The sequence below is a fragment of the Lissotriton helveticus genome, assembly GCF_964261635.1.
Source record: "Lissotriton helveticus chromosome 1_1 unlocalized genomic scaffold, aLisHel1.1 SUPER_1_unloc_12, whole genome shotgun sequence".
NCBI classification, from domain to species: Eukaryota; Metazoa; Chordata; class Amphibia; order Caudata; family Salamandridae; genus Lissotriton; species Lissotriton helveticus.
This window is the reverse complement of record NW_027611651.1, coordinates 554615-579782: the sequence shown is the minus strand read 5'-3', so window position 1 is coordinate 579782 and position 25168 is coordinate 554615. Positions and strand designations below refer to the sequence as shown.

The 25168-nt window shown below is 47.3% G+C and overlaps 2 protein-coding genes and 1 pseudogene across 2 annotated transcripts in view; 2 read left to right on the top strand and 1 right to left on the bottom strand.

The window, feature by feature from the left end:
* LOC144805503 (uncharacterized) overlaps positions 1 to 25168 on the bottom strand; it is a 1226074-nt gene that overhangs the window by 827358 nt on the left and 373548 nt on the right. The gene's annotated exons all lie outside the window — the stretch shown is intronic.
* Positions 1858 to 7875, top strand: LOC144805502 (uncharacterized). Its single transcript, XM_078672044.1, has 3 exons — positions 1858 to 2434; positions 4053 to 5158; positions 7786 to 7875. The coding sequence occupies exons 1-3, from the start codon at positions 1858 to 1860 to the stop codon at positions 7873 to 7875; spliced, it is 1773 nt and encodes a 590-aa protein (XP_078528170.1).
* Positions 8046 to 9169, top strand: LOC144805501 (uncharacterized; annotated as a pseudogene).

Genomic DNA, 25168 nt, shown 5'->3' with positions numbered 1-25168 from the left:
GCCAGCTAACCACCACGCTCTCCCAGAAACCACCAGCCGACACCACCGACCCCAGCACTGCCGCACACAACCTCAGACGATGGATCGACAACTGCGCCAACACCCTTGCCCCAGTCAAGAAACCCTCCAACAGCCGCACCAACAAGAAGCTGTCATATGGTTACTGCGTTTCTATATATTGTGTTAAGTTAGCATGTGTTTATTAAATGTTTAAACGACATATTTTCCTTCGGCTTCAGTTTGCACACGGCGCCTAATTGTTATTGTAGCTTTCAACCTAGACGAATGATGTGATTTATTTGAGAATAATATGTCATTGCTCTGATATCAGTTGTGCTGGGTACATTTGGTACAACTGTCTGCACACTGAGAACTGCACCCTCTAAGGATAACCTAACACAAGGTTGCTGGAGGCCTGATCCTCGCACCACGTTAGACATAACACAAATAATGTGGCTGCCAACATTGGGCTCTACGCGGGTTTAAGATAGAGTTACAGGGAATGAATCAACACACTTGATGCTTCGCATGCAGAGAGCTGGTAGCTGTTGATGTGATCTTCTACTACTGAAATTTAGAGGTATGGGCCCGCCCTGCTAGAACCCAAATGAGACCTTCTTAGATATAATATAATATGCTAAATAGGGTGCGCGAAATATAGGTGATATAAACTTGATATAGATTTTGCATTATAATATGCTATCACCATTCGCTTACTATGGATTAGTGACTATGCTGATAACTCTGATTTTTATAATATGTATGTTGGTATTATATAAGATACTGCGTTTGAGAACCTTGCATTGAAAAATAAACATTTCAAACTTGCACGTGTGTTCTTTGGCTCCCAGTTTTGGTTTGTGATGATTATATAACGAAAGAGTGTTCATGTGTTCCACGATACCTGAGGTACCCTAAGTTCATGTTCTGGATTGTCTAAATCATTGGGAAGTTGTTTGTACCAATGAGACACTGTAGCTAGCTCGGTAAGGGGATTTCTGATACTAAGGTGAGTTTTGGGTCACCCTAACTCACCCAGGTTCTAGATCTCTGTGCACAGTTCTGTGGGAGAACGGAAACCCTGCTACATGGCGCCCAACGTGGGGCCTTATATCATGACACTCGAGTAGTCATTCAAACCTTAACCCCTTCATTCCCGTTTCCGGAAAACGGTAGTGTCGGACAACCTACCTATTTTTGAAATAGGTCTTTTCAAGCTTGAATTTATCTAAAACGGTTTCTTTGAATTACTACCCAGTTGTGCTACAAAGTTTCTTTGTTTTTTCTCTTTCCTGTGCTGACATGGCACAAGCCGTGGACATCCCGCAGCATAGTCGCATTGCGGTGCGTGACCATTTGCGGGCTTTTAATGTCCCAGTGGAAGGCTTGGCTGTGGTTCTAGTGGTGAGTGCGGAACATGCTTACCCGTACGAATTGTTTTATTCGTGGGTGACATTTCCGGCGGTGGACGCTAATTCTGGGGTGTTCCATTCGTACACTGCTTCGGCTGTACCGGTTGCGTATGCTCCGTACAGAGCACTGGAAGTTCCTATTGATGCTTGGCAGCATGGAGTTTGGTTTGGTGGCGCCCTACCACACGCTTTAGCCGCTTCGAGGTTAGGTCCTTTGTCCATTCCGGGCACACCAAGGCCCGCTTTGGCTGGATTCACTCCTCACCCTCAACGCGCCACTTGTAACGTGGCTGATCAGCGGCGGCTTCATGAAGTCGCTGTGTCCGTGATTAGAGCGCTTGTTCATTACACTAGCCGTAATGTTCAAGACGTAGCCCCTAGGGGTGCGCAGCTTCATGCAGAACAGGCTGGTTTGAAAATCAACCCTGTCATGGTGAATTCCGTGATGGGGAACAAGCCCAAGTACAAGGATGATTTTCCGTTCTGGCTTGCAGAGAAATTCGGCCAGCTAGAAGCTGTGTTTCCTAATACGAATCCTGGTGACAAACACTGGATTCTTACGCTGAGTTTACCGAAAGATTTGGCCCCTGAGCTTGTTGACTGTGAGACCTGGGGTAAGACTTTTGCAGCGGTCTATTCGAGGTGCTATGGCACCCCGTCTGTGACCAATCTGGGTGCGGTCCTTAAACGTGTTCAAAATGAACACGGACCGGAGTCGGCGGTTGAATTGGGTATGCGCCTGTGTGGCACCTTCGATGTAGTTTGCGATCTAATCCTTGCGAATGTCAAGGGGGATGCAGTGAACTTTAAGGTTGCTAACGCTTTAGCGTTAATTCCCGAGGCCGAGAAACCCCGTCAGTTGGCAAGGATAATTGTGGCGGCTTATAAAACAGTTGGCCGCAATGCAAAGGGACTTAAGGCTTTTTCTGATAAAGAGAAAAAGCAACCGCAGGGTCAGTCCTCGGAAACTAGTGGTCAACCCAAGTCCAAGAAACAGAATTGGCCAAAAAAGCAGAATCAGGGTAAGCAACAACAACAACAAACACAGGTTTCTGCTCCTGCGTCACCGTTGCCTGCGCAGTCAGATAGAGTTTATGATTTGCGCGATCGCGCGATGATTAAATCGCCTGAGAGGTTTCAGGCTTCTGACCAACGCTCTCCTCGTTCCTTTCAGGACTCATCGGCTCTGTCATCCGGTGGTGGAGGGGGCGGCAGGGGCCGGGGTGGCCAGCAAGGACGTGGTCAGCCCCGCCCGCGTAACGGAGGAGAACAGCAGGAAGGCACTACGCCCAAGAGACCACAGTTTGCCACGAAGAAAGTCGCCGCCCTGACAGCGCATCGATATGCCCCAGATAGTGAGAACGCGGCTTCGGAATCTGACGTGGGCTCTGACCTTGCTGGACAGCGCGGCAGAGATTACCATAGTGAGGGAGGCCCTCCGTCCACTGTTGAAGGTGACAGCGACTGACAAATATGTTGTAATTGAAACAGCTGACACACATGTTGCTCCCCCTGAAAGGCTTTTTGAAATTGTCCTGTTAATAGAAGGTGACATGCAGCGAACTGTAAAAGGGGTATTTTGGGAAAATCTTTCGTCTACGTATGATATTTTGCTTTCGGAGGCTGACTGGCCCCCACCTTTTGTTCTCGCAGCTCCGCGAGGGGAGGAGGTGATCCTCCCCAGTTTCGCGCACACTGTATCGAGAGTGGAGGCGCTGCATTTTGCAGAAGAGTGGGCTCTGGCGCTTGCGCCGGCTGTGTACCGCAATCAGTGTGGCTGGGATAAATTGTCTCCAAGCCATGAGATTCCGTTACGGTCTCAGCCGCAGCCTCAACCTCAATATCCCATTCGGCGTGAAGCCAAAGCTTCGGTCGCAGCTATCCTTGAATAATTGGAATATCAAGGTGTAATTGAAACGTGTGTGTCACCGATGAATAACCCCCTTTTTACTGTAAACAAGCCGGACGGCTCATATCGTTTGGTTTTGGATTATAGGCATTTAAACTCGCATTGCCGTAACTGCGCAGTACAGAATACTCATGGCTCTGCTTTAGTGAATAGTCTTGAGCGTAAACGGTTTAAAACCACGCTTGACATTTCCAATGGTTTTTATGCCCACAGATTAGATGGTCTAAGTTCCCAGTGGACCAGCTTTACGTGCGGTGGTGTGCAAAAAATGTTCCGACGTCTCCCGATGGGCTATAAGAATAGTCCTGGAGTTTTTTCCGCCCGCATAGTCTCTCTCTTGGAGGGGATCGACCCAGTTGCTTGTTCGTATGTGGATGAAATTTATCTCACAGACGAAGATCTTTGGGAGCATCTGTGTCGAGTCAATAGCATAATTTGTAACTTTGCAGATATAGGTTACAAGTTTAACTTTGCAAAATCGCACATTGCAGAGTACACAGTGTTGTTTCTGGGCTACGAGCTTAACCACGAAGGGAAGGGGTTGGCTCCTCATTTCCTGGAGAAATGCGCACAGTTGCGATCTCCGACAACGCTGAAAAAATTACAATCTTTACTGGGCTTTTTGAATTTTGGGAGGACATACATTCCGGAATATGCCCGGCGTATCAAGCCTTTGTATGCTTTGATACAACTATCTTTTTCCAAATCATGCTGGCTGCCTGAGCATTCAGCCATTCTGCAGTCTTTGCAGGCTGATTTGCTCGCTTCTGAATACTTACAGACTCGTGATAACCAGACCAACCTTGTGATAAGAATTATCCCTGGGACGGTGGGTTTCACGTACCTGACTTTTAATGAGGGGGATACAGTACCTATTGCTTACAAGTCACACTTGTACACTTCGGCTGAACTGCGTTTTTCCACTGTGGAGAAAGTTTTAACGGCTGTGCAGATGGCAATTCTTAAGGAACGTGCCCTGTCTCAAGGGAAACGCATGTTGGTTGTTACCCCGTGTCCTGCCTTGGAGGCAGTTACGAAAGCCAGTGTACCTAATTCCAAAGCTTTGCACCCTAGGTGGATTCAGTGGGCTGCATCCTTGAAATCCCAGGATGTCACGTTCATTTTTTACGCCACTTTACGGTCGCAGGAGTACTTACAGTATGAATTTGTTCATCCTGCTCCTTTAGCAATGCGGCCGTTGGAGGATTTCCATTGCATCATTTACACCTATGGATCGGCGCAGGTTGCGCATGGCTCTAAACATGCCTACGTTTCCGCATGCGCCATTGTGGTAGGTGCCATGGTGAACGATGAGTTCAGGTCCAGTGTCGTGCACACGCAGACGCTTGGGGACTGCACCACACAATTAGCAGAGCTTCGTGCTCTGATGCTTGCATTGGAGTACGCAGATCCGAGTGTGACGACTTTGATCGTAAGTGACTCTTACTACTGTGTCCAGTCTTACAATGAAAACTTGTTCTTTTGGATTCAGAATGAATTTCGTGATTCCAAAGGTAGCACAATAAAACATAAAATGATCTGGGTCCGAGTGGCGGAACTTAAAGAGAAGTTGCCGCTCGTGTTTGTAATTCATACTCTCGGCCATCAGCGCGTGGGAGTCCACGCTGTTGGTAACTCGCTTGCTGATGAAGCAGCGAAGTCAGCGGTATCAAAATACTTAGTTGCAGCAGTCACGAGGTCCAAAAGCAAAATTGATGATGACATCTTGGCAGCTGTGGCTGCAACGGAGAAGGGAGGTAAATATCCTGCGGGGTTCCCTTCTAAATACACATACCACTTAAGTCCCGATAAGGTTCCTTATGTGAAAATTCCTGATGTTGGCGAACGTCTAGTTCCTAACTCGGATCGCAGAGCTACTTTGATTACAGCGGCTCATGAAGGTGTGGCGTCTGGGCATGCGGGCGTCTCAGCCACTGTAACTCAGCTACAACAGAGGTTCTGGTGGCGGGGACTGTACAAACAGACGCGCGATTATGTCCTTCAATGTGACATTTGCCAGCAGATTAAGCCTTCAACTGCTACGCGTCCGCCACAGACACAGTTGTACATCTCTAATAAACCGCTTGGATGCGTTTATTTGGATCACTGCGGCCCTTTTTCTTCTGATACTGCATACAAGTACATCTTGGTAGCAGTTGATTCATGCACACGCTTTGTGTGGGTATGGCCACATCGGAGCGCTGATTCACGAACTGTCATTAAGGATTTGCGAGTCTTTGTGGGAATTTTTGCCTGTGGTACCTTCCATTCGGATCAGGGTCCGGCTTTCACCTCTAAGGAGTATAAGGATGCTATGGTTTCGTTGGGGGTCCAAGTCAAGTTTTCGAGTCCCTACAGGCCCGAGGGCAATAGTGTAGTTGAACGAATGAACCGTGACTTAAAGCAATCTTTGACAGCTCGAGTTATAGGCACTGGCAGAAACTGGCTGGCCCACCTCAATGGCGTGCAGCGTGCGCTTAATAATCTCCCTAGAAGGTCTCTGCGTGGGCGGACCCCATACGAAATGCTCTTTGGTATCAAGATGTATGTCCCTGAGCTCGATGGGCTAGACTGCAAGGCCCAGGCCACGGCCTTTGACGTAGATGAACATTGCAATGTTTTACAGGATCTACAAAAGACCAGAGACAGTCTAGCGAAGGAACATTTGCCCTCCACATCGGATGATGCGTTGCAGATCCCGGTAGTTGGCTGGCTACCCCAAGTTGGAGAACTGGTTCGAGAGAAGATCGATAACAAGAAAGAGTTTGATTCTTCATATCGTGCACCGGTTCGAGTTCTTGGAGTGAAGGGCACAAGAACAGTCATTTTACCACCACTTCCAGGTCGTAAGGAAAACAGATTTATTTCTATTGACAATGTCAAGACTCACAGGGTGGCCGATTCTTCATAGCATGACACCGGCTGTATCCTGTCCTTCCATGGTGAGGCACTCTGTGCTGGCAATAACTTCTGGTGCAGAACAGGAGGTGTCCCTCGAGATGCCTGCCATATCCAGTCCTTTATTAAATACTATTCCTGTTACTAACATCGATGAGATGACCTATACCTATCCTGCTGATTTGTCGATGCCTGATTTACAGACTTGTTTGGCCAACCAGTCCAGATTCTCTTTTGACTCTGTTTCGGAACTTTCAAAGAAACCCTCAACTATTGCGAAATATGCCACGTTGTTTAAAAAACATTTTTTAATTCCCCCTTGGACATACATTTGGTTGCTCCTGTTATCATTTTACCTTTTTATGTCAATTGGTTTTGTGTTTTATTTTTTCCGCCTGATCGATGGTCACTACGTTAAAGAAAGAACAGGAATTCGGTACCTTAATGGAACATTGGCCCCTCTTTCCTCTTCACATTCAGCACACAGACTGAAACGAAACTTGAATACAGTCAACATTACTGCTTGGCCTGTCCTTGATGGGATTGTGTGGGATGCGGTTAGATTTCAAATACATGGGCCCACTGAAGTGATTAATGTTCCGAATGTGCTTAGAGTAAACATGGGAGATGTGATTAAACAGAATTTACGTTCTGATGATTGGGATATTCAGGCCGTAGAAGCATTATTCTCTGATTTAAAATACTATGCGGCTTTTGATGCTGAAGACTTATATTTAGATTCCATTAATTATGGTGATTTGTTTTGCTTCCAACATTATGGTAATAATTTTCTCCATAAGACGAATTCCAGGAGGGTTGCTGTGAATTACACGCAGTGGGAGCACTGCCCAGCTCCTTTAATTGGAAGCTCCAGTACATCTCTGAAAAAATATAGTTATTTTACAGATTTCAATCAATCAAATCCTGAGTCATTTTATTTCAGGGTGACGGAAAAGTCCAAGTCCAAAGTTAGACTTACCGATACAAAGTTGTTGTATTCGAAGTCCTTTCTAGACAAATTGGCTTTAGATGGCTACGAGTTCTGGAAGGGAATAATTGACCTTAAATCGATTTGGGGTACCAAAGATTGGCAGGTACGAGGCACTGAGGCTTTGCACCGTGCATGTCTCATCCCGAATCACATGTTGTTTCTAAATTCTACTATTTCCCAAACAACATGCTTTGGATTGGCTACTTCTAAGAAATTGAATATACCAATTATACCCGAATTGGAAGAATATTCAGGTTGGGGTAATTTTTCTGAATTATCTATTCGTGAGATACAGTCTCTACTACACAATTCTTCCTTTAATGTATCCAGTTTGGACCCAAAGGGTTGGCTATTGTGGCAAAAGAGTTCTGATTCTTGCCAACGTCGATTTATGGGGTTGGCTGAAGGGTTCACACAAGTACGACCAGATCCCCGTTTTGAAACTGATTATACTGTCACCACTTACTCTGTGGGGAACCTGTGTCAGAATTGGTTACAACATTCCACATTGGCTGCAGTTAAACTACATCTGTCTCAGTTGAATGAAAATGTGGATTTAAATGATTTCATAAAAGGCCCAGCTAAAGGTAGATCTAAACGATGGCTTTATGCGGTATACAATGAAATTTGGAAAGTTTCTCAAATCGAAGCTGCTAAGCGCCTAAGGGCAATTGATCAAGCAAATTTAGAAAAGGTGCTTGCAGTTGTCGATAACAGTATTAACACGCTTTCCTCCCGAATTTACACGTTGAACAATATTGTTTCTTCTGTTGTTGACATTGTACATGATGAAGTGTCCGTATTGTATCATGGTCAAAATCAATTGCGTTCTGTAATGCAGTTTGCTTGGACACTACAGACTCTGAAGGCTGGTCGAGTGCCTTGGAGTTATATGAACGTCACATCAATATTTGCCCCTTTTAATTTGACTGACAAACAGCGCATGCTTTCCATGCGGGATGCATCATTTTCTATGTTACACATTGAAAAGTTAGAACCTTTGCCATTTTCTGTGGCTGAGGCAACCGCTGCTACATGGCTTATCCATGGTATTATTACTTTGCCATTTGCTCTGTATAAATTTACAAATTGTATGCGATATATTGCTATAGGGAGATATGAAACTATAGGCAGTGCTTTCCTACATGAGACCTGGTCTTTACCATACACATACAGATGTCTGAAAGAAGGAAAGGAGGTGAATCTGAATGGTGAAGAATGCACACAGTCGCCTGACCGTTCACTGATATGCAGGCACATCCAATTGCATGGTTCTTGTAATCAGGACAGGCCAAATTTAGCCTGTGTTTTAAAAGGCACACCGGTTCCTGCGATAGTTCCCACATTCACTTTATTATCAAACGGTAGTTATTTACTTTTGAATAACGAGATGTGTTGTGGGTTAATGGTCGGTATCGCTTATGTGGTTACTGTATCCGAACGTGTGGTGTGTTGCAAGAACGTGTTATATCCACCCACGCATGGAATTCAGATGTCTCCATCTGGCCACGAATACCAACCTTGAGAGCGGAGTTCAGCGGTTTGAGCCGCATAAGAGCTCTTTTGTCTCAAAAAGAAGTGGTCCTGAGCTCGGCCCGTGAAACTTATGTCCTTCACATAGCTAACACACGCACAGAGGTGCAGGCACTTTTAAATACTGACTTGCCATTTCATTTCTGCGAGCTGGTTCATCAAATCTTTAATGCCTCCTCCACGTCTGGGCTGGCAAATTATTTTAAATTGGTTAGCAGTGGTCTCGTGACTACGTTTGAAAAAGTATTTGGTATTGTCTCTGCGTTTTTTCATTCTATATTCGCAAGCTTATTTGGCGGATTCCCTGTTTTGCTGGCTTTGGCTGCAGGCGTTTTGTTGATATTTTGCTTTATAAAACATGGATGCCCATCCTGCGCAAGGAGCCGCTCAGCCCCTTCTAACACTGTTTCGCAACCGGATGCTTAATTGCTATGGAACCTTGCCGCTTGCGACTTTAAGCACGGGATTTGGATTATCATTTCGGTTTTCCTATTTCACATGTGTCCAGCCTGTGTTTCATTGCCTGAGCTGCGATTTCGACTGGGCCATTGATTTGTGTCTCTGCTTGACGACTTCTCCTGACGTCAATTTTGATCGGCTGATGAGCCCCGTAGTTGCTCACGAGTTGGTTTGTTCTGGCGAAAGGGTTATGGCCGTGGCAGCGATGCATGGACTAATGGGTCAGTGGGACGTGTCCGCAGCGGCGCATGACTTTCTGGCACATAGTGTTCTCGACGCTGACAATAAACCTTTGCCATCAAGTACCACACCTGCAAGAATTGCGACTGGTGGGTATGTATATGATCCAACACCTCATTACACTCTATGAGGGTCAACATTCTGATCCAGGTCCATTACACGATGTCCTGAACGAGTTACTCCAGTATAAATGGAAAGGTCTAGGTACCGACTTAATTAGTGTCATTCTAGAACAGCGCCACAAATATAGAACGTTCCTGAACCCGCATTTTGTTCATGTCTCACCTCCAGTAAGTAAACCATTCTACATAGACAGACAGAATCCGTTGCGAGAAGTACACCCAGTTATGACACCGGGTGGTGAAATGCAACGAGTATTTGTTTACACCCCTATTACAAAGATGGAACTCTTAGAGATGAAGAAGTTAATTGCCTGTCACGACAAAGATCCAGCAGGGTTCCATAGAGAATTAAAAGACATGCTCCGTATGGGAGAATACACGTATCCTGATATAATTAAAATGCCCTTTTGAGGCCTAGAAACGGGGGCAACCATCCCTACATTCCCGCGCCGGCCAGCCTTTTTAGTCAAAGCTGAGGTGGACTCTAAGACTGGTGCATACATTATTCTACATGTAGTCCGTGTGCGGGGAATATTCTATTAGCATTAATACAGTATTTCTCTTACATGGAGACGTAAAGGCTAGACAATGACTGAAACTATTGATGCGATTCAGTAGCTTTGGAATGCAGAGAAGGAGAGCTGGACTGATAACTAGAATCATAACATACTCTTGGCGGACTCATACGCAGAGCCAGGCTGAGCCGGGCACTGTGAGGCAGGAAGTAAGTGAAGGGTCAGGGATACAGGTGGGGGCTGTATCGCTCCTCAGCGAGGGTGCAGGAGACAGGAGCTGAATCTGGTGTCCGGGCCCTTTTGAGGCCTAGAAACGGGGACTTTTCAATGCATTAACGTGCACACTGTAAAACGTGGCAACTTAACTTTACATAGGCCTGATATTCGTTGTAATCACGAAGACTGGAGACTGGCATACTAGAGATGGACACAACTTGAATTGCGTCTTTAATCTATCATGGGGAATACATATGCATATTAATCATGCACATATAACATAACATGGGGAACACGTAGGGACACAGAACATGGCAAAATTTACTTTTCCACATTCCCTCCTTGTCACTACGTTTCCATCAGGAAACATCAATATTCATAATACCATCTATCATTTCAGACAGCATCAATTGCTCGTCTCGAATTGTCTTGGAACGGGATCTAGAACTGGGCTTAGGACTAGGAATACATGATGTAGCACAAATGCCGCAAATCGCAGGGCCACATTGTATACAGAGGCAGCAACTGAAAATGATCATTACTGCAATACCTAGAAATGACAATACTTTCCATCCCCAGGCAGAAATAATACTCCAGAGCCAACCGGACCATGTCCAGGTGCCTGGATCTTGGTGTAACTGATGGGCAATTTTATGAAGTCTGGTTATAGCTGAGTAAACAGACGGCGCGTTATTTGGAATGAAAATGCAGCAACTAGATCCGATGACTCTACAAGCCCCGCCCCTATCGGCCAGTATGACGTCAAGGACGAGACGATTCTGCAAAACGACAAATCTCATAGCAGATTGCTCTTCAGTTAAGTTACCTAGGGCAGAAGTAGTCTCATTCACTACTGCTTCAAGGGTTCTGGTTAATCTACGGATTAGCTTACTATTCTGGACAGGACCTAAAAAGAAGAAGAAACCTTTATTGAAGTCTTGATATTGTTCTAGAGCAGTTTCAGTTTGATCGACAATTGGGGACTCAATCTCCCTTCTATGTCTAATGTGTACTAGATGTGTGTTTCTATGATAATCAGATGGGGCTAGGAAAACTGGTGGCAGTAGGAAGGAAATGTAACATGTACCATCCCAATCGGGGGGCAGACGAACATATGCGGTCTGACCACAAACAAAATACGAATGACGTGAGGCTTTGAAAATAGATTTCCCACTGTCACTATACTCGACAATAGTAGTACAATCACTATGTCCTACATGTGTGGAACCATTCTTTCTGACACATAATTCGCCTTTAACTGGTAACACTGAAATAGCAGGCAAGTCTGGAGTAGTATCAGATTGAACATTCAGGACCATGAAATTCGAAGAATAATTACCTAAATCATAAACTTCATTTTCTAGATCTGACCCTGTTCTATGGGAGAGACCTTGCTTGTCTGGAAAACATGTTCGATTCAGAAGGGACATATCAGTTGAGGATGACGTTAACGTGGACCATGCTCCACACGAACCATTATGTGAAAACGGATAAGGAAAGAGTGGCAGAACTCCCTTCGGTGTCTGGAAAGGGGGGAGTCGACCACACACCCAACAATTAGTGGCATTGCTGGTCTGGTGTGAATAATGTAACATTCTTATAAACGTATTGTTTCGCATAGCAAGACGATAGGATAGCTCGTGAGGAGGAAGATCACTAAATGTGTGCTCTACTGTAGCATTAGCAAGCTTATTTACATGAGAAACTGGAAAACATAAATGCAATGCATAGCTTGTACAGGTAATCATGAGGGTGAGATATAGCAGGAAACATAAAATAATAATGCAACTTTTAGAGTTCTCACTAACTCTCTCTCTGTGGGGGTCTATTATATACATGTCAGAAACCGGTCTAACCGTTTCACCTAGGGGAGGACTTAGACAATCAAACTGGCTGACTTATTTTACTAGACCTTAATTTCAGTTTATACTCCTGCTGCGGAGTTTTCTCTAACAGGGAGGGCTTGGTATCAATGTCTTTTGCGGGACAGTCCTTGAGAACAGTATTTTGGCAGTCTTTAGAATCGGAAATGTTTTTCAAAAAAGATTTAGTTCTGAGTCCATAAAATTTCTTGACGTGTGACAGGTGCACCCACCCCTTACGGCCTTCCAGCTTCACGGCCGTACGGGTGGTGAGAAGGACCAACTTCGGCTCCTTCCAACGAGGTTCCAGCGGACTTGAACGATCAAAGTTCCTCACAAGAACCATGCATCCTGGAACGATTTCATGCGGTTTAACCTCGGTATTGTCTGGAAATGCAGCGGCAACCTGTGAACGACAAGAGTGTAGGGCAGACATCAAGGAAGCTAGGTAATCTGTCAGCATATTACTTGAAACATCGGTAATACTTCGGGGTCTAGGTGTACCCCACATGTTCGGGGGGCGGCCGAATACGACCTCATAAGGGGACAGACCTGATCTGGAATGTGCGACCATGCGCATATAGAATAGGGCGACTGGCAGAGCTACTAGCCAGTCTATACCTTTCTCTTTACATACTTTGGCGATGCGGATTTTCAGGGTCTGGTTATGTCTCTCTACGAGACCTGCTGCTTCAGGATGGCGTACACAATGGAACTTCCACTGGTACCCTAACAGAAGGGAAACGTGCTTCATTAACTCAGACGAGAATGGCTGGCCGTTGTCTGAATACACGACCCTAGAGAGTCCATAGCGGGGGAAGAATTCACGAACCAACTGCTTGGCAGTGGTCGCGGCTGTGTAATCTGGAACTGGATATGCCTCTGTCCATCTGGACAAAGCACATACAACTACGAGAACATACTTGAAACCTCGACATCGCTCCATCTGAATGTAATCCATCTGGAGGACTTCAAAAGGGTGGTCAGGAGGCTGGAATCCACCTTGTTCCACCGGGACACTTTTACCTGGATTGAACTGACAACATATCATACAGGTACGGACTTTCTGCTTGGCTGCAGCTCGTAAATGCTTGTTGAACCATATGTTCTGGATACTGTCTAACATAGCTTTCTCTCCTAGATGTGCAGGACTATGTGCGGTATTAATAATGACTTGAACCATTGAGTCGGGGAGGAACCATGTGGTTCTTCCCTTCGTCAACCATCCCTGATCTGTCTGGATCCCTCCTTGTTCAGACCATTTCTTGATTTCCTCGGGAGTAGCATGTAACTGTATATCTATGACATCTTGTGTAGGGTCCTTCACTGTCATACATGTAGTCGGATCTGGTATGCGTGTCAGTGTCTTGCTAACTGGAATGTCTGGTGTCTGAGCTGTAAGCTTGGCTGTTCGATCTGCTAAATCATTACCTTGGGAAATAATGTCAGAGACTTTCGTATGTGCCTTGCACTTCATGATAGCGATAGCTGTCGGTAAATGTATTGCTTCTAACAGAGCTTGAATGAGGAGACCATGCTGAATCTTGGTTCCATGAGAAGTCATAAAACCTCTCTCCTGCCAGAGTACTCCAAAGTCGTGTACGACTCCGAATGCATAACGGGAATCTGTGTAGATATTAACTTTCAGGTTCTTGGCACGTATGCAGGCTTGGGTCAGAGCGACTAGCTCTGCTGCTTGAGCGGACAGAGTGTCAATACGATGTGTCTCAATAACTTCGGTGTCAGTAGTCACTGCATACGCGGCTGCTAGTTCTCCTGTATTGGTTCTCATACATGAACCGTCCACATAAAGTGTCAGGTCGGGATCTGGTAACGGAATATCTGTCAGGTCTTGTCTTGGCTTTGTCATGGTGTTAACAACTTCTACACAATCATGTGTGGCAGAATTGGAAGTAACAGACGGTAACAGTGTAGCAGGATTTAAAACGTTGCAGCGTCTGATTTCTATGTGTGGCTGGAACAGTGTCAATTCATAACCTGTTAAACGTGCAATTGTCAAGTGCTGAGTCTGTGTTCGGTTTAAAAGAACTTCCACGGAGTGTGGAACTTGTACTGTCAGGGAGTGTCCTAACACTATGGAATCACTTTGTCTGATAGCTAGAGCTGTGGCTGCAACTGACTTGAGGCACGCAGGCAAAGCCTGGGCGACTGGATCTAATGTGCTCGAAAAATAAGCACAAGGCTTGTATTGTCCTGCTTGATCTTGTGTGAGAACAGATAATGCAGTACCATCACGTTCTGTGACAAAAAGTGTAAAAGGCTTACTGTAGTTCGGTGTTGCTAGAACAGGTGCTTGGCATAAGGCTTTCTTTAACTCATTAAAACTAAGTGTATGTTCAGATGTCCAAGGGAGGACAGTCGATACGGCTGCCTCCTGTGTCGTTAACTGTATCAGTGGCTTGGCTAGAAATGCATACTGAGGAATCCATTGTCTGCAATAAGAAGTGAGGCCAATAAAAGCTCGTACCTCCTTCTGGGTCTTGGGCTGGGGAAGACTCGCTATTAACTGGATACGGTCAGGTGTCAACTGCCTACCCCACTTGGACAGTAAGTGTCCCAAGTAAACCACTTGCTGGACACAGAATTGGAGCTTTGAAGGGGACACCTTGTGCCCCATCTCGGCTAGGAAATACAGAACTGTAAGTGACGCTCGCTCGCAGTCACGTTCAGAACGGGCTGTAATCAATAAATCATCGGCATACTGGAGTAGGGCAGTGTCAGTTGGCATGTGAATATTGTCTAGTTGTCTCTTGAGTGCTTGACTGTAAATACTAGGACTTTCTGTGAAACCTTGAGGAGCTCGTGTGAATTTATAGCTTTTTCCATTTAAACAAAAACCAAAAAGGAACTGGCTGTCTGGATGAATGGGGACACTGAAGAATGCGTTCTTGAGGTCGATTACAGTAAAGAACGTGGCTTCGGAATCAATAGCTGTCAATAGTGACGAAATAGGGGGCGTGGCTAGCAGCCAACGATGGTGGCCGCTGCTTAGGGAGGCTCCCACAGTGAGGCGGCATCCCACTTAAATCCGTCACTATTATCCGATAAATTTATTGTTCTGTTGGGGCGGACCGGGTCTGGTGACCGTGCGGCACCAAATGAAGCAATTTTGAGGCAGCGGCAGCCCGGCGGTCGGCGCACAGGACAGGCGAGAGGAGGGGCCTACTGTCCGCCTCGAAACAGCGGAGTGGCTGGCAGTCTGACCCCGGGCGGAAGTGGAGGCTTGGCGGGTGGCATTCACCGGAAGTGTCGGACCTCCGACCGACTTGCCGACATCGAACCGGGGAGCTCCAGCAACGTTTAATTGGACTGGCGGATGGTTCGCATGACAGGCGCTGCCAAGAGAAACGTGCGCAAGATATCTCCACGGAAGACGCCGCAGCTCGAGGGGCGGGACCGCCATCTTGGGCGGCGGACTTGACCAGACGACACTAACAAGTGCGGGTCCCCTGCGCAGGTACGCTGGAGGTGCTGGGACCGGGAGGAGGACTTCGGGGATGAAAGGAGGGGTCACCGACCTCAGCAGACCTGCGGGGCATACTAACAGTGGGACTCAGTGGATACCGAGCCGATGAACCGCGAGTGACTGCCCCCCCCCCCCCATCCTATGGCTGGAATAGGGACAGCACACGACAGCTTGAGCAGTTACCACACGGAGCTGACAGGGTGCGCTCCGGCCCTGTAGTGCACCAACACACCGGGTAGCACCGGGGCCACTCCGGACTCTCGATAGAGCGGACATTAACCTGTGCCTCCTCAAAGAGCGGGAAACGTTGCTACGCAGTGACACTGCACGCGGGCAGTAGGAAAGGGTGAATGGCAATTAACACTTGAGAGAGGGCGGAAGGGACACCCCGATTACCGCGAAACTCCCTTCCCGTTCACCCAAGCACACGGGAGCACAACACCCCAGCCCGGCGGAATTCCCCGGTCCCGCACGAATCCACCGGTAGCGCGAAAGGAGAGGCGCAGGCTTGACCCGGTGCCGCCATTACCCGGTCACAACAGCGGACTGCCCCAAGCCCCAGCAGCGGCCAGCGAAGCCACACAACAGCAGATACAGCTACACAGCGACCGCTGCGGGCGAGGGCTGTGGAAATTGAGGACCTCCCGACGGGAGACCGGGAGCCACACGCTAGCTGAGCCACCAAGAGGGGCGGACGCCGGAGCAGCACCTACATCAGGGAGACACGGAGGAGAGGCGCACTACGGCGGCCACAGTTGGTGTGGGTCACACAGTGCAGCGCACCGCCAAACACCCCGTTGAACCATTGCTAAGGGGCGACGCAGCACCTGGCCTGCCCGCAATCTCTAAAGGGAGCATAACACGATGGCATAACGGCGAGAGGATCCCGCCCCCCACTGCGGTGACCGTATCCCGCAACGAGGTCCGCCGCCGGAGCGCACAGAAGCGGCCCGGCGCAACCCACGCACGATCGTTCTAACCATCTGGCAGTCTACTTCGTGGCGACGCCATGTCCAACAGGGGCCCCAGAAACTCCTCCACCCAGGCCAAGCTGGACAAATTCGCATATGAGAGGCACTCGCCGCCCCAAGAACAACGCAAGACCGCCGGGAAAACGGCCGAACCCGAGGGGGTGAGGAAGGCCACGCTTGAAGATGTCCTGGCAGCGCTGGCCCAAGTACAAACGACGGTGGGGGCCACAGCAACGGAAGTCACCTTGATAAGAGCGGATCTCCAAAAAATGAACGAGAGGGTCAAGCAGGTCGAGGTGGTCACTAAATCATTGGTTGAGGATGTATCTGAATTGCAAATAGCAGTTGAACGCCTGCAAACCGATAACAAGCTGCTTCGGGACAAACTGGATGACCAGGAAGGGCGCTCCCGACGCAACAATGTCAGAATTTTAGGCGTGCCGGAATCAGAAGACACGGGGGCAATGGACCTCTACGTGGAGGACTTGGTCAAATCTAGGCTCAAGCCAAAGGGACTTTCAAACTTCTTCTCCATCGAGAGGGCACACCGCGTCCCGGGAGGAAAACCCAAGTCGGGGGCCGCACCGCGACCGATACTGGCTAGATTGTTCAATTTCCGAGATCGGGACGCCATTCTACAGGCCGCTAGAGTGGCACCGGTCATCCAAATCCAGAACTCGAAAATTGCTTTCTTCCCGGACTATACGGCAGAGGTGTCTAGGAGAAGGAGAACGTTCCTGGAAGTAAAAAAGACCTTGCGGGAAAAAGAACTGCCGTACTCAATGCTCTTCCCGGCCAAACTGCGGGTGGTTGCGGACAAAAAAGTGTGGATTTTCGACACCCCTGGAGCGGCCCGGGAGTGGCTGGAAGGATGGCACACCGTTGGACGACAGCGCAGACCACACAGAGCGGAACGAGACCGTGGAGGAGGCAGCCGAACTGGCTCGCAAACATCGGGTCGGGTGGAAGAAACGGAACACTCGCCCTCCCATGGACTTGGAGGAGGGGGCGAGGAAGACTGAACCCGAACTCAGACTCTGGACAATAATGCAGTCGCCGACTGCCGCTATGACTTATACTCTCCACAGCTGCACGTAGACGCTGGCAGGGCTGCCCCAAAAGCCTTCAGGGAGGCCGCCTGCCTGGGGAGACGCTCTCCCCCCTACACGCAAGTACTCTGGTTTTGGGATGGGTAAAGCACTCTGCTCAGTTGGGGTGGCGGGCAGTTGAAGGTCCGTTAAGCAGGGGGGCAGGGAGGGGGGTTTGTTTTGAACTGTTTCTGTTGGGAATGTACATACTGGGTCAAGGACAATGTTTCAGTACCTATGGGAATCAGAACGCATTGCTGGGAACGGACAGTGATACTATGCCCCCATGATGCTTAGGAACGCTTTGCTGCGTTACAACGCAGCCGATGGGCTGGTTACATCCCTGGGACACTGCATCATGCACCTACTACCCCCCGATGGCTAGCACTCCAGAACCGGCAGAGGGGGTGACTCACGCTGACACGCAATGCCCACCTATGACCTTGATGTCCTGGAATGTGAGAGGTCTGGGGGACAAGGTTAAGCGGGGATTGGTATTAACTGCTATTAAGCGCTTGCGGCCTACGGTGGCCCTGTTGCAAGAGACGCACCTAGTGGGGGGAGCTACGAAGGCCTTGGATAGGCGAGGCTACAAAATGTGGGCCCACTCTGCTTTCACGTCCGGCTCCAGGGGGTCTGGCATTCTAATACAGAAGAACTCACGTTTCATGCCCCTATCAATTAAAACGGATGATCAGGGCTGCTTCGCGGCCGTGCAGGGGCAATGGGAGGGGAAACTCTTTAATTTGGTATCGGTGTATGTCCCACCGGCTCTACATTCAGTCCACCTCCCAAGACTAGGGGACTTCCTATTAACTCTACCCGAGGGTGTGACTATCCTAGGGGGGGACTTCAACGCGGTCATCGACCCACAACTAGATAAACACCCCTCCCCCAACCAGATAGGGGGGGAAACTTACTTTCGACGATTTGCCACGGCCATGGGCATGACAGACATCTGGAGACACTTACACCCGGGCAGGCAACAATACACGTTCCACTCCGCGGTGCATGGCAGTCTGTCTCGCATCGATTATTTCCTGTCATTGGGGGAAGCCCTTTGTCATGTAGACACCTTGGTAATTCACCCTCGCGGTATTTCGGACCACTCACCGCTCATACTGACGCTATCCCTACAGACGAGAGCACGTAGGCGCACATACCCCATGCACGCATCTTACTTCAAAATCCCACAGGTTCGCAAAGCACTCACACACGCAACGAAACACTACTTTCTTGAAAACACCCACTCAGTGCGTTCCCCGGCAACGCTCTGGGAGGCCTATAAAACGGTTCTGCGGGGCCAAGCCATTAACACCATAACCGGTCATAAGAAACAACAGTCTCAGGAACTAGCTGACCTAGAGATTAAGTTGAGGGAACTGACCGCGGCACATGAGTCTCACCCGTCACCCGCTGCCCTGCACGCACTCACTCTTCAGCAACAGCTGTATAACGATCACCTACGGGTGGTAGTCAAGGGTCTCTTAACCGTCACTCAGAACAGGATCTATGAAGTGGGGGACAAAGCGGGGAAAATGCTGGCGTGGCTCGATAAACGCGACGGTAGCTCCAGGGGGGTCCAACGACTAAAAGATGACCAGGGAGTGGCACACACTGATCCGAGGCGTATAACGGAACTACTTGCGACCCATTTTGAACGAGTGTACACCCCGGCGCGGAAAATTACACCTGAGAGTGCCAGGGCGATACCCATAGAATGGTATCAAGTAATGCCGGACACCCTCAGCGGGCATCTGCTGGGGATGTTCAAGGACAGTTTGGAGAGGGGGTCCCTCCCGCCGGACCAGCGTGAGGCTACTATAATACCAATCCCCAAGCCGGGTAAACCCCCAGAGGACTGTTCCTCCTATCGACCAATTTCATTGTTGAACGCGGAAGTGAAAATCTTGGCCAAGCTTCTGGCACAGAGGATCATGCCCCATCTGCCCTCGATTATACACCCGGATCAGTCCGGGTTTATGCCGCATAGGAACACAGCACTGAATTTGCGGCGACTACACTGTATCCTGGCCAGAGCTGACATCATCACCACGCCAGCAGTAATCCTGGCACTTGATGCCACAATGGCATTTGACCTGGTGGAGTGGGAGTACCTGTTCGAAACGCTGACACATATGGGGTTCGGGCCTCGCTTTCTAGCGTGGGTCAAACTGCTGTACACAGCCCCGGTAGCTCAGGTGGTGGCGAACGGCCACATTTCCCGCACTTTCCCGCTGGGACGGGGTACGCGACAGGGTTGCCCCTTGTCGCCCCTGTTATTTGCCATCTCATTGGAACCCCTCGCGACTCTCATACGAGCCTCTCCCCTCCTCAAGGGTATACCAGGGACCGGAGGTTGGGAAGACCGTCTGTCCCTCTATGCGGACGACATGCTACTGTATCTAACGGACCCCGAGGAGGGAATACCGGCCTTGTTACACATTTGTGACACGTACGGCAGGATTTCCGGCTACACGCTAAATTGGTCCAAGTCGGAGATATATGTGCTACGGGGGCCGGTTCCGGACCTCGACGATAACTGCCCGCTGCGACTGGCGGGATCCTCTTTTAAATATCTAGGCATACACGTCACTAAGGACCCGGCTGAATTCATAGCTAAGAATCTGAAGCCGCCCCTGGATAGACTCAAACGGGATGTGGAGTTCTGGTCCGGACTGCCGTTAACACTCCTCGGCAGGGCGGCGCTTTACAAGATGATGGCGTTACCACGCTTCTTGTACGTCCTCGAAAATTCTCCATATCCTGTGCCACCCAAATTCTTCCAGAACGTAGCGGCTCTGGTCTCTAACCTACTTTGGGGTAACCTACCAGCGCGAGTGGCACAATCCAAGCTACACAGAGACTGGTACAGCGGGGGCATCGCGCTACCGAATTTAAAACTGTATTACTGGGCTGCTCAATTGAAACCCATTAATCAGTGGATACACGCACCGCAGGCCGAGCCCGCATTTCATTCGGACAGGGAGCAGTTGGGCGCTGATAGTCTGTTGGGTCCACTGTATGATCGGCGCAAGTTGCGCACTCTGCTCGGCCCCACCAAGTTAACGGTGCAGATATGGCACGCAGCCACGGCAGCTCTGGGCTGGAAGGGGAGAATCACGAGGATGACTCCGCTGTGGGACTCTCGCGCATTGGGCAACCTGAGGAACACCAAGGGGTTCGCACAATGGGACACAATAGGCATTTCCGTGGTGGGTGACCTATGGGAAGGGAGTGCAGTGATCCCCTTTGCCCGACTAAGAGAACTCTATGAGCTCAACGACAGGGAACTCTACAGATACATTCAGATCCGTCACGCATTGCTTGCAGCCATTCCAGCAGATACGCTACTCCCAGAGTCCTCACCCCTGGAGGATCGCCTACTCACGGATCACATGTTAGAACGGGCGACATCCCTCACCTACCGCAAACTACTTAACAACAGCCCCGAACCCACAGCACACCTGAAAGAGAAATGGGAGGGGGAGGTTAACGACATGGATGAACACGAATGGAACGCAGCACTTGGGTCCCCTAAAGAAGTAGGCATCTCGGCACGCATGAGATTAGTGCAATTCAAGATCCTGCACAGGGTTTATTATACACGGACAATGTTACATCACATACGCAGGGCGCCTCATCCCTATTGTCTGCGTGGGTGTGGGGAGGAAGGCACATTCTTCCATACTATATGGGACTGCCCCAGGATTCAGGCATACTGGGCACAAGTACTCCGCACAATTTCTCAGGCATTAGAACACTCCATACTACCTGACCCGAGGAGATGTTTGCTAAATATATGGGAATCTACTGACTTGACCCGATACGAGCAACTTTGGGTCACGGCGGGGCTTATGGTAGCGAAACGTGACATAGCACAGCGCTGGGGGTCAGCAGAACTACCGACTAAGTCCCAGTGGTGCTTGAACATGGATCGGGTGATGTTGACCGAGCGGGCAGTATACATCAACCGTGCCTGCCCCGGGAAATGGAATAAGATATGGCTGAAATGGAATGAGTACAGGGGGGTCATCTGCGAACCCTTGCGAGAGGAGGATCTGGATGTCTCCGACGATGAAGGGGAAGGGGGCTAAACCTGGGTAGGAGGGGGGAGTGAAGTGTAGGCCTGGGCTGCAGCAGAGGGTGGCCTCATAAAGTGTAGACTGGTGAGCCAAGGAGGTAGGGACGGGCGGGGTGGGTGGAGGCATACGCGCGCTGTATAGGGCTGTCAGATTCCCGTACATCAGAGAGGCACGAAAAACTTGAAATGCATTGATTCATGTCAGACCACACTGTCATTCCTAACTGTTCTTGTTACGAGTTTGTTATTTTTCACAAAAAGGAACTAAAGAAAAAAAAAAACTCCATCAAAACCTCAATTACTGCATTGAATAATTGCTTAAACGGCACTTTTATTGTTTCAGTACACTCCGTCACAAATTCCTTGTCACTGTGGTATTGCTATCCTTTTTGCTGAAAGTCTGTGTACACAACGATCCTTGGATAGCGGCCGGCCCGCAGGGTTGTAGGCATTCCGCTGTGTACTATGCAAAGTGCAATAAAGGTTTTGGAAAAAAAAAAAAAAAAAAAATAGTGACGAAATATCTGGGACAACTGGGTACTGAGGAATGATACATTTATTAAGTTCTCGTAGGTCAATCACTAATCGATATACTGGAGGTGCATTTGGATCAGTACGCTTCATGACTGGAATGATAGGAGAATTACATACATTGGAGTCAGTTTCTACAACCACTCCTTGAGCAATGAGCTCGTCAATAATTTTGGATAAGGCTGCTACAGCCTCAGGCGGTAATCTGTACTGTCTGATTCGGGGTAACACTACACCTGGTTTGAGAGTCACACGATGGGGTGTGATTTGCATGTAACCTACATCAGTTGGACCTTGCGCCCATAAATGCTGAGGGACATTAGACAATCTTGGATCAAAATCACGTAATACATAGTGACCCTTGAAGTCACGTAAGAACAGACGAACTCCCTCTGGGGAGCAACAAATTACTGCACCTAATTCTTTCAATGTTTTAATGCCTAACAAATTTTCTGAACCGTGAATGTGGCCTGGGATCGCTAGATCTCCAGGACTCCGGTGCGCACTACTTTTGTTCGTTATAACAAATGAAACCAATAGTCCATGTTAAACTGTTGTTTTTACATCAAACAAGTTTTAGTCAATGTGAATTCATTCATATCATTTTTTCATCAAAATAATTGTATCAGAGTAATCCAAGATTCATGTACAATTATAAAACACAAATCAGTAAATTGTAAAACACAAATCAATACAACACAATTACACTTGTAACCCAATGCATTTCGGGGTTGGCACCCCTTCGTCAGGGGTCTAAAGAAAAAAGAAGGAAAAAGAAGAAGAAAAAAGAGAAAATAGGAAGCTCTTATTAGTATTGATGTTATTACAAAAAGGAATCTGTCAATTACGTTTAGAGTGATATATAGATCACCTTACCCTGGTAATTGGTTGTCTTTGGTGTGTAAGTGTTGTGGATTGAAATTTTTAAATCTAGAGGATCAAAGAAACGAAAGAGTAAGAGTGTATGCTAAACCAATATATACCTATATGTTATGTTAAAATATAGGTCGCAGTAAATACCTGTATTTCCGGATAGAACCAGATAATCTGTAAATGAATCGAAGGCATATAAGTAAGAGAAAATTCCTCTTCATGCTTATTTTTTGGGTATTTACATCAAGACACATGGCTCACCTGTTCGGTTTAAATCACGTAGCCAAAATGATGGAATCTATTGGGTTTAAACGGGTGAAAATAGTATCATGAACTATTTTACACATAGATTGTTTGCAATTGAATTGTGCTATGTAAAGTAAGCATTTACCTGCGAGTTCAGGGTTTTGTGTCTAATGGCTCGCTAGCGTCTTTCTAATCCTTCTCACGCTAAAAGAGAAGTGAGATAATACATGTTTTAGCGGATAGTCATAGAGTATTATTGTCAATCCCGTATAGCGCGGGTTAACATTTAGGGCTTACCGGACGGCGTTATGATCAACTCCATATACATTCTGTGACCGGCGAGTTGTGGTGATTGCGCGTTGGCGCCCATGGTCCTTTAGCTATGTCGAGCTAGCTTAATCAATATAGAAGAGGGACTAAGGGCGAAGAAGGAATTTTGGCGGCCATAGTGGAATGGTGTAGCTCGCGATTATAATAGAGGGAGGTTGTTAATAGTGAGTTAGTATTCATTGCTAATAATGCAACTTGTGAACTAAGTGAGCGAAAAAATTAGAATGAATGGCGATGGATTGGGGTTTAGTGATACCCCAATTATAATGTATTTACTTATCGAATTAATTCCTGGAATTATTAATTGCCAGTGTTGCGGTTATGTGTCTACATCGAGATTGCAAAACTGCATTTTGTGGACAGTCAGAAAAACAGATTATGAGAAAAGATAAAAAACAGGAAGAATAGAAAAAAGTAAAGATGATCTTCATGTTTAGCACATATGGAATATTCGTTTCATATCAACTTTTGGTGCCTATAGCAATTCATATACTCATTGTACATAATAATAAATTATAGTATCAAAAAAATATTCATGGTGCACATTATCACGACCTGTGATTGTGTAACACTGTGTTAGTTTCTCCTTTGAAGATTATAGCTATCCACGTTTATACGTAGGATGAAGTATTGTTACTAGCTACTTGTAGTGGCTCTATATTAGAGTTCATGTCTGGAACTTTGATTGTTTAGAGTCTTATTAAGATCATAGGTCATAAAAAACATATCATATCCAATTTATCGTTGAGCCCATTCGGGGCCACAGTCTTAAGCTTGCGGATCCAGTAAATTTCCCAAAAAATAAGCATGAAGAGGAATTTTCTCTTACTTATATGCCTTCGATTCATTTACAGATTATCTGGTTCTATCCGGAAATACAGGTATTTACTGCGACCTATATTTTAACATAACATATAGGTATATATTGGTTTAGCATACACTCTTACTCTTTCGTTTCTTTGATCCTCTAGATTTAAAAATTTCAATCCACAACACTTACACACCAAAGACAACCAATTACCAGGGTAAGGTGATCTATATATCACTCTAAACGTAATTGACAGATTCCTTTTTGTAATAACATCAATACTAATAAGAGCTTCCTATTTTCTCTTTTTTCTTCTTCTTTTTCCTTCTTTTTTCTTTAGACCCCTGACGAAGGGGTGCCAACCCCGAAATGCATTGGGTTACAAGTGTAATTGTGTTGTATTGATTTGTGTTTTACAATTTACTGATTTGTGTTTTATAATTGTACATGAATCTTGGATTACTCTGATACAATTATTTTGATGAAAAAATGATATGAATGAATTCACATTGACTAAAACTTGTTTGATGTAAAAACAACAGTTTAACATGGACTATTGGTTTCATTTGTTATAACGAACAAAAGTAGTGCGC